The sequence below is a fragment of the Anguilla rostrata genome, chromosome 19, assembly GCF_018555375.3.
Source record: "Anguilla rostrata isolate EN2019 chromosome 19, ASM1855537v3, whole genome shotgun sequence".
NCBI classification, from domain to species: domain Eukaryota; kingdom Metazoa; phylum Chordata; class Actinopteri; order Anguilliformes; family Anguillidae; genus Anguilla; species Anguilla rostrata.
The window spans coordinates 1337221-1347302 of NC_057951.1; the positions used below are offsets into that span (position 1 = coordinate 1337221).

At 45.5% G+C, this 10082-nt stretch overlaps 1 protein-coding gene across 4 annotated transcripts in view; it reads left to right on the plus strand.

The window, feature by feature from the left end:
- LOC135245709 (NACHT, LRR and PYD domains-containing protein 12-like) overlaps window positions 1-10082 on the plus strand; it is a 99328-nt gene that overhangs the window by 26131 nt on the left and 63115 nt on the right. For all 4 annotated transcript variants that reach the window (XM_064318955.1, XM_064318957.1, XM_064318958.1 and 1 more), the window contains 2 exons: window positions 1153-1326; window positions 9152-9325. In XM_064318955.1, the coding sequence (XP_064175025.1) occupies window positions 1153-1326; window positions 9152-9325 (348 nt within the window). The remainder of the gene's footprint in view (window positions 1-1152; window positions 1327-9151; window positions 9326-10082) is intronic.

Sequence of the window (10082 nt, forward strand, 5' to 3'; positions counted from 1 at the left end):
GTAGTGCTATGTACTTCAACAGCAGTTGGCTTTACTTATCTAGCTAGGCAGAGGGTAGAGGGTGCACAGGGTCATTATATAGCAGGAACACAAGGAGACTCCTCACTGCTATATAGAGCACAGGGTCATTATATAGCAGGAACACAAGGAGACTCCTCACTGCTATATAGAGCACAGGCTCATTATATAGCAGGGACACAAGGAGACTCCTCACTGTCCTATATAGAGCAAAGGGTCATTATATAGCAAGAACACAATGAGACTCCTCATTGCTATAGTGCACAGGCTCATTATATAGCAGGAACACAAGGAGACTCCTCACTGCTATATTGAGCACAGGGTTATTATATGTACCTTTTGCCGCTCCAACCGAAACTGGCACCAACCCACCATACTGTCCATAGCCCAGCTCGCAAACACCATCTAAAAGCACCCTCCCCTTGGCCTGGAAGCTAGGCCTCTTATAGGGCCCATGGTTAGGTAATGGGCCACAGGTGATGTGATTGCAATGAACCACAGCTGCAACTATACCCGTCTGTAGGGCCGATGCTGCCCCCTGGTGGACTGCACCCCAATTCCCTTCCTGGCATCACATGTTAAACAGGCAAGAGCTTTGAGGATATGTTGTGGGGCACTCAGAACAACTCCAGTTATTGCATTACTAATGAGAAGGGAGAAACACCACTGAGGCATAGATGGATAAAACTTGCTTCGCATAAGTGTATTAAGTTTACATGATCTAGTGTAGATCACCCTGCTAAGCATCCTATTGACTTCACATGGGAAGTGGACGTGCAAGGGCAGAAAGAGGAGAAAAGCGCTTTTTAATTGGGCAAGTATGCAATGGAGAAAGCTACAATTAGAGGGGAAAAGACATGGCTTCTTCAACCTGCTGGTCTGACATCTCCCCTTGGTTTCTTCTGGATCCTGTAATAGACCTAGCTGTGTTAGGAAAGAACAGAACTGACACAAAGGGTCTCTTACAGTAAGTTCAGCTGACGCACAGCTGCAGCAAATGTGGGGTGGATATCTGCAGATCCTCAATATCACTTTTCATCACTCAACACGATTTTCTGTTACATTTCACATATCAGATTTTACAGGATATTGCGCTATTTAAACATACAATAATAAATCAACTCTCTTTTGCAGACTGAACAGCTGTGGCCTCACAGAGAAGTCCTGTGAAATTGTGGCCTCTGCTCTCCAGTCATCAAACTCACCCCTGAGAGATCTGGACCTCAGCAACAATAACCTGGGAGATTCAGGAGTGAAGCTGCTCTGTGCTGCACTGATGAGTCCAGACTGTAAACTACAGACACTGGGGTGAGTAGTGCTGTGTACTGTTTGACCTTAACTAAATAGAATTAGTGATTATGGCTCTGCAGTGAAATATAGGGTTGCCAGGTTTGTGGTTCTTGACCATAACGTAAGGTTTCAGTGGAGTTTGTAGTATCAGGTCACAGGTGATGACTGAATGTTTCACATCTATCATAACATAACAAAAATAACATAACTGTGGCAAACACGCCTGCCACAGGCCACCGAAGTGGCTTGCTTTGGGGCCCTCCAGCACAGAGACACAGGGAGATGATGTTCCAACAGTCCAGATTTATTTCACGAGGGTTTGGCAAGATGTTATAGCCAAAGTGAGCAGATGTAACCCAGTCATGACCGAAGCTCCCCGTGTGAGTGGGGATGGCAGATTTAACCTGTGCGCAGTGATTACCTCACTACGCACAGGTGCAGCCACTCCTGTTCCTGGGCCCAATTAGCCTGGCCAATTATCTAATTGTTAACCAATTATCCAATTGGCCAGGTCTAATTAGCTTGACCCAGGGCAGGTGTGGCTGCTTAAATCAGCCATCCCCACACCACATACCCCCAACGCCAAACTGAGGCCAGGGAGAATCCCTAACCCCCCCCCCCCCTCCCCCCCGCACACCCAACAAAGCAAGACAAAAAAAAAAAAAAAAAACCACTCCACTAAAGAGTCAGGGTGGGTGGCCCCGGAACAGTCCAGTACATACTGTGACCCTCCCCCGGACGACAAGGCAGCCCTTCTTCCTCCTCCCTCCCGGAGCACAGGAAGTCCTGGGCTGCTCTGCTGGCTGGTGGGGGCGTCACCGGCTTGGGCTGTTCCAGGGGCTGTGGTGGGGTGGCTGGGCTGGTGGGGTGGCCTTCTTGTGGCGCTGAGGACCAGGAACCCTCGTGGCTGTGGTGGCCGCCAGTCGGCTCTGCTGGCGGGCGGCTGCAGGCTTATCCCCTCATGGGCTCCGGGCAAACCAACCAGGCCAAACAAAGAACTAAAAACAACCAAACGGACGAGAAAAGAAGCAAAACGGCGCGGCCACCACTCGTGCGCCGCCCGTAGCTGACCCGCCTTCCCGGCCAAGTCCAGCTCACGGCGCGACCACCTCTCGTGCACCGCCCGTAGCTGACCTGCCTTCCCGGCCAGGTGCAGCTCCTCAGCGTCCCAGCTGAGGATCGCTTCCTTCCCCTCCCTGGTCATCTTCCGCTCCCTGTTTTTGGCCCGGAGGATCCACCCGAAGCCCTGTCGGGAACACCTCAGCTGCCCCTTCTCCAGTGTGCTTCCTGGCTGGCCCTCCTGTGCCTCTTCCCTGTGCCGGAGCAGCCCCACGTTGGGCGCCACTGTGGCAAACACGCCTGCCACAGGCCACCGAAGTGGCTTTCTTTGGGGCCCTCCAGCACAGAGACACAGGGAGATGATGTTCCAACAGTCCAGATTTATTTCACGAGGGTTTGGCAAGATGTTATAGCCAAAGTGAGCAGATGTAACCCAGTCATGACCGAAGCTCCCCGTGTGAGTGGGGATGGCAGATTTAACCTGTGCGCAGTGATTACCTCGCTACGCACAGGTGCAGCCACTCCTGTTCCTGGGCCCAATTAGCCTGGCCAATTATCTAATTCTTAACCAATTATCCAATTGGCCAGGTCTAATTAGCTTGACCCAGGGCAGGTGTGGCTGCTTAAATCAGCCATCCCCAAACCACAATAACATAATGACGAGAATAGGCCATTCAGCCCGACATGCTCGCCATTTTCCTACCTACCACTAGTGCTAGGTTTACCTACAAACTAGATAGTATCCAGCATCGTATCAAGCCCGGTCTTGACAACCCCCAGAGTTTCTGCCTCTACTACATGACATGCGCCAAGCTATTCTACACAGTGACTACTCTCTGTGTGAAAAAATACTTCCTAAAGTTTTATGCCCCCTCGTCATACTAACAGAGGTGAACCTGAAGAATCTCTTGTAGTTCACTCTGTTGATCCCCTTTATGAATTTAAAAGACACAATCAAATAACCCTGAGTCTACTTTTACTAAGCTTGAAGAAGTTAAGCATCTAAAGTCTTTCCTCAAAACATTTATCTTTCATACCAGGAAGCAGTTTCCCTTCTTTCAGCCTTTTCCAAATCCTCTATATCTTTCTTGTAGTACAGTCCCCAGAACTGCACACAATTCACTAAGTGTGGTCTGACAAAGGTATTATATAAAATAAGTATAACTTCCTTGGATTTACAGGGCTCCAGACTAACTTTTTACATCGGATGCACTGGTGCGCCTAACTTTTTCATTTAGGTGCACTAGCACATAATTTATTTAGACCCAAAAAATTTTACCGCGCCTTTTGGCGCCGTAATAATACATTTTAAGTGTTACCTTTTTTGTCAGTTCCCATACACATTGGTAATTTCTTAACACATTATGGAAATGATTGTAAACAGGAATAAAGGTGCAGATAAATGTTTTTTCTTTATTTAAATCACAGCACAAACAAGAAATGGCAATAACCTCAATTGTTTAAAAAATAAACTTAAAAAGTGCCCATGTTTAAAGTGCTTGACAAACTCAAATAAATAAATCAAACTCAAATAACTCAAATAAAAGTGTGCGCTGCTCCCGGAGGAGTACAGGGCGCGGTTTCACACACACACACTAGTGATGCGCGGATCGGCTCTGACGTCATCCGAATCCGCATGTACGCATAAATCATCCACCCGCCACCCACCCAAACAAATTATTTTCTCCAATTTAGAGACCCGCACCCGATCACACATTACCGCTATTTCTCATTATTTCGCAGCTGTTGCATATGACATACCCTGCACTTGACTCGTCATTCACTAAATCGCTTCCACACGGAACTTTTCTGCCCTTCCTTTTTTTAATTCTCCTTTTTTATTTTTCTCTCAGATCTTTTCTGCCTCCATTGCTGCTTAAGACAAATGGACGCCGCAATTGGCGCAACGAGAGTCTAGTCTGCTAATTCGCGCCTGACGAAAAATCTTAAAATATGTTCACATTTTAGAGAATGTAATTAATATTTTCCTCATTAATGATGTTATTTCACCCACCCACAACCCATCCGCTATTAATCAGAATGTTAATTTTTATGACTCGGCCCACCCGATCCACAGATTAACCGTGGTGCCCGCGGATATAACTGCGATCCGCACATCACTAATACACACATGCCTTATTTTTTTCCCCACCCGCATTCAGCGAAGAAGAATATCAGGGTCAGAGCCAATCAGAGGCAGAGTAGGGGCGGGTCTTCGCAGAATGCGGGTGGGAATTAAAATAACGCTACACACACAGAGAGACAGACCTGCTAAATGTCAGACGCACCGGGACGACCAATGAAAATGTTTAGTCGCACTGGACAGATTTTTGGTCGCATGTGCCCCCAAAATGGCCGCACTCTGGAGCCTTGATTTATACTCACTACTATCCCAGCATCCTGTTGGCTTTTTTACTGCAACAGCACAGTGCCTAGAACCTGAAAGGATTTGATCAACTATTACTCCCAAAATTGAGCACATTCCAATGTTGTTCCTCCCATAAAGTAATCTAGCCTTGTGTTATTATTTCCCACATGTAGAACTTTACATTTAGCTTTATTGAGTTTCATTTGCCTGGTTTCTGCCCACCTCTGGATTCACTTCTGTCATATATTGCAGTCCTCATCCATCCCCATTATTCACTACCTGCTATGAACTATAATGAAATCCATACATATACCCCACTCTCTTTCATACGCTGACCTTGTGATGAAGATGAGTTGTACTCCTTCACATTACACACCTGTGTGTGCTACAGGGTTGTGGCGTTTCTGAAGATATTGAGCATAAAATGAGATATTATCAGGGCCGCGTTTACCCATCTTGAGGCCCTGGGCTACGCAGCTCAGAGGCCCCCCCGCCGCGGCGACGCACACACGCACGCACGCAAAGATACGCAACACAAGACAACCCCATAATAAGCCAGTGCAAAGAGGCCATGGGAAAATACACACCAACGCCATACAAAAGAACGCCAATTATAGTCATACTGCAAACACACAACGGCAGGATAATCAAAATTCGAGCAGTTTTATCACACGGCAAACAGTCCACAAAAGAAAAACAACATTCTAATTCTATTTGTATGAGAAATACATATGGGCATCGCTGAATAGAATATCGTAGTCATTTTTGTTTATAAACTACACGATAATATTCAAGACTTAAACTAGCATATTAAAAAAAAAAATCTGACTCACCAGTGATGTCATTAAAAGGCCTTTTCCCTACTTTTCTTTGATGCAAAATCCTTAATTAAATCCTTAATATCCAGCTGGCACAGCAGATCATGCTCAATAGACAGAATGGTCAACCCGTTCAGTCTATTTTCCTCAATGGATGCCCTCAGTCCGTTCTTAAGAATGCCCAACTTGGAAAATGATCTTTCTTCGGTGGCATTTGAAATAGGAAGAGTGAGATAAATTCGGAGTGCAATGTCCACGTTTGGGAAAGCACTTTGGAGTTGTTTCTCTCTCAGTAAGACCATCATGTTTCTTGGTGACAGACCGTCAGTTGTTGTGTCGCAGAATTTAATGAACTGAACAAGCTCATCCTCGAAAACATCCTGTAAATCGGTGCTATATTTTTTCTGAAGATTGCAGCTTGCTTCGCGTATTTCAGACAGACAGGCTCTTGAGATGGGTTAAAAAGCCGAAATAGTCGCAAGTCTCTGTGTAGGACTTAGGCTATGTCTTGCTTGCAAAGCACTTGTTAGCTTGTCAATTATGACTAAAAATACCTCGACACGAAACTTCTCAGCTCCAATTAGAATGCGGTCAGGTGCACTGGAATCATCTGCTCTCCGTTTTCTCTTCACCTGCCGAGTTACCACAGACCTGTATTCCTGTGTTCCTCCCATTTCCTTGGCCTGCGTCTCCAGGTCTCCAAACTGGTCGCATAAACCTGCCACAAAATCTGACAGTGATCGCAGCATATCCACAGCCGTAACGAGATCCACATCTACCTTCTGGAGGATAGTACTCGTTGTCTGAATTCTTTGTAATACTTTGTTCCACAATATACACAAGAAAGCTGTCTCTAATCGGTTCATTTTGTTAGCCAGAGAGCGCGCCTCGTCACGCGTGAGAGCATTCTGAGAATCATCATCTGATATGTTTATTAGCGAATTCAATATATTTTTATAGTTTACACAGAGAGCTTTGGTGGCCTGGGCGTGATGGGCTCATCTCGTGTCCGACAGTCCCTTTAAAGTCTCTATGCGTTTGTTAACATTGGGCTCAAGTCCATCCATCATAACCTTCCATCGGCGGGGTGATCCCGAGAAAAGATTGAAGAGTGAACAGATCTGAAAAATGTGGTTGTTTCAGAGCAGCAATCTTCACTGTTCACTCTGACTAAATTGAGTGAGTGGGCTGCACAACGTATCCACTCAGCCAAAGGATTTACTTATAGAATACGGGCTCTCAGTCCTTTGTGCACACCTGACGTGTTGGATGCATTATCAAAACATTGTCCCCTACAATTATTTATATCAATATTCATGTCATTTAGCACGTCTGTAACGGACTGAAAAAGAGACTCACCGGTATGACTGTATATGGGCAGGAATTTTAAAAAACGCTCAAAGACTTGACCTTCCTGAGAGACATATCTTATCACAAGTGTTAGCTGATCAATATGGGTTAAATCTGGGGTTGAATCAACAACAAGAGAGAAGTACTTCGCTTTTATTCCTTTGCTCACCCAATAGCTACGCCAGTTTTCGGTAACGGGTCCCCAACAAGCTACATCAGTGGATGTGGCTCCACATGTTGCATCTTTCCTCCCGACCGTGGCGCCTGCACCTGCTAGCGGAGTAGTTTCGTCAGCAGCACTGACAGTGCTGATGTTATCAGTGTCTCCGGAGCTGGGTTCCAGAGAAGGCGTACTCGATGCTGGTGACGGCGGTAGAGTTTCCGGAGAAGGCGGCCGGGTTGACTGAGTTGGTGTGGCGGGACATAGGTTAGCATCTGCATCATCGTTAGCGTCAGGGCATGTGTCAGGGAAGGGATCGTTGTTGATGTCGGAGCCTGCATCAGTTGCTGTTAAGTAATCATCCGTCGATGTTTTGAAGAAAGAAGTAAGCTTCTGTATTTTACTGAGAACTTCTTCGTTTCTTGCTTTTTGTTGTTGTTTTCTTGCTCTTTTTATGCCCCACTCTCAAATTTCCTGCTTGACGACATGTTTGTTTTAGACGGAATTTTGATGATGACAAGAATTCTCGCGACAACATATTTTGTATGTTTACGTTGGTTAGATTATATGGTTAGATTAACAGCAGTATATCGCGAGACGTGCAGCAATTCTGCGGGTACGTATGAATGTCAAAACAAATAAAAAAAAACATTCCCCTCACTGCTGAGGCCCCCTAGTGGCGGAGGCTCGGGACTGCAGCCCATGTAGCCCATTGGGTATGTAGCGGCCTTGGATATTATTACTGTTGGTAAAATCAAATATTGGTCAATGTGGTATGTGTGTACATCTTAGGGAAGAGTATCAATCTGATCAACATGCAAGCTGCTGTTTAGATGCAATGTTCCATCACTTAGTTTCATCACTTTTCTGTGGTTCCAAACCAAAGATAAAGTCTGGATTTTAGAACATTTAAAATTACATTACATTACATTAGAGGCATTTAGCAGACGCTCTTATCCAGAGCGACTTACACAACTTTTTACATAGCATTTTACATTGTATCCATTTATACAGCTGGATATATACTGAAGCAATGCAGGTTAAGTACCTTGCTCAAGGGTACGACGGCAGTGTCCTTACCCGGGAATCGAACCTGCGGCCTTTCGGTTACAAGCCCAGTTCCTTACCCACTGTGCTACACCCCGTCCTGCAACTGCAGTTGGCTTTACTTATCTTTCTGGGCAGACGGTAGAGGTTGCGCAGGGTCATTATATAGCAGAAACACAAAGAGACTCCTCACTGCTATATAGAGCACAGGGTCATTATATAGCAGGAACACATGGAGACTCCTCACTGCTATATAGAGCACAAGGTTATTATATGCACCTTCTTCTGCTCCAAACAAAACTGGCACCAACCCACCATACTGTCCATAGCCCAGCTCCTAAACACAATCTAAAAGTACCCTCCCCTTGGCCTGGAAGCTAGGCCTCTTATAGAGCCCATGGTTAGGTAATGGGCCACAGCTGATGTGATTGCAATGAACCACAGCTGCAGCTATACCCATCTGTAGGGCCAATGCTGCCCCCTGGTGGACAGGACCCCAATTCCCTTCCTGGCATCATATGTTAAACAGGGAAGAGCTTTGAGGATATGCTGTAGGGCACTCAGAACAACTCCAGTTATTGCATTACTAATGAGATGGGAGAAACACCACTGAGGCATAGATGGATAAAACTTGCTTCGCATCACCCTACTATGCATCCTATTGAGGACTCATGGGAAGTGGACGTGCAAGGGCAGAAAGAGGAGAAAAGCGCTTTTTAATTGGGCAAGTATGCAATGGAGAAAGCTACAATTAGAGGGGAAAAGACATGGCTTCTTCAACCTGCTGGTCTGACATCTCCCCTTGGTTTCTTCTGGATCCTGTAATAGACCTAGCTGTGTTAGGAAAGAACAGAACTGACAGAGGGCCTCTTACAATAGATTCAGCTGACGCACAGCTGCAGCAAATGTGGGGTGGATATCTGCAGATCCTCAGTATCGCTCTTCATCACTCAGCACGATTACTGTTACATGGCACATATCAGATTTTACAGGATATTGTGCTATTTAAACATACAATAATATATCAACTCTCTTTTGCAGACTATACAGCTGTGGCCTCACAGAGAAGTCCTGTGAAATTGTGGCCTCTGCTCTCCAGTCATCAAACTCACCCCTGAGAGATCTGGACCTCAGCTACAATAGCCTGGGAGATTCAGGAGTGAAGTTGCTCTGTGCTGGACTGATGAGCCCAAACTGTAAACTACAGACCCTGGGGTGAGTAGTGCTGTGTACTGTGTGACCGTAACTAAATAGAATTAGTGATTATGGCTCTGTGCAGTGAAATATAAAAAGTGCTTTCCCCTGTTTACTCTGGCCACCGCATTCTTATGTTGTTTACATTGTTCGTCACCTCTCGCAACTGCCTCTAGCACGCAAATCAAGCAGGATAAACTCCTCATGGCATTAGGGTTGCCGGGGGTTGTGGTGTTCTGACTAGAATGTTTCGTAGGAGTCTGTAGTGATCAGGTCACAGCGTGCATGACGGAATGCTGGATGACATGGTTTACTTGTAAAGATAGTGACCACTTCAGGCCGTAATATGTTTCACTTCTATCATAACATAACAAAAATAAATACACACATAACATAATGACGAGAAATAGGCCATCAGCCCAACATGCTACCGTTTTACTACTACCATAGTGGGTAGCATTACTACAAAACTAGACAGTAACCAGCACCATATCAAGCCTGGTCTGACAACCCCCAGAGTTTTGCCACTACTAATGAAAAATGCGCAAGCTATTCTACACAGTGAACTACTCTCCGTGTGAAAAAATACTTCCTAACGTCGGTGCGGAATTTACCTTTTGCTAATTTCCTTTTATGCCCCCTCGTCATACTAACAGAGCTGAACCTGAAGAATCTCTTGTAGTTCACTTTGTTGATCCTCTTTTACTCGAGTATATTTGCGAAGAAACTACTTTTACTCCGTTATGTTCGGCTACATTCCTCTCGTTACTTTATTTTT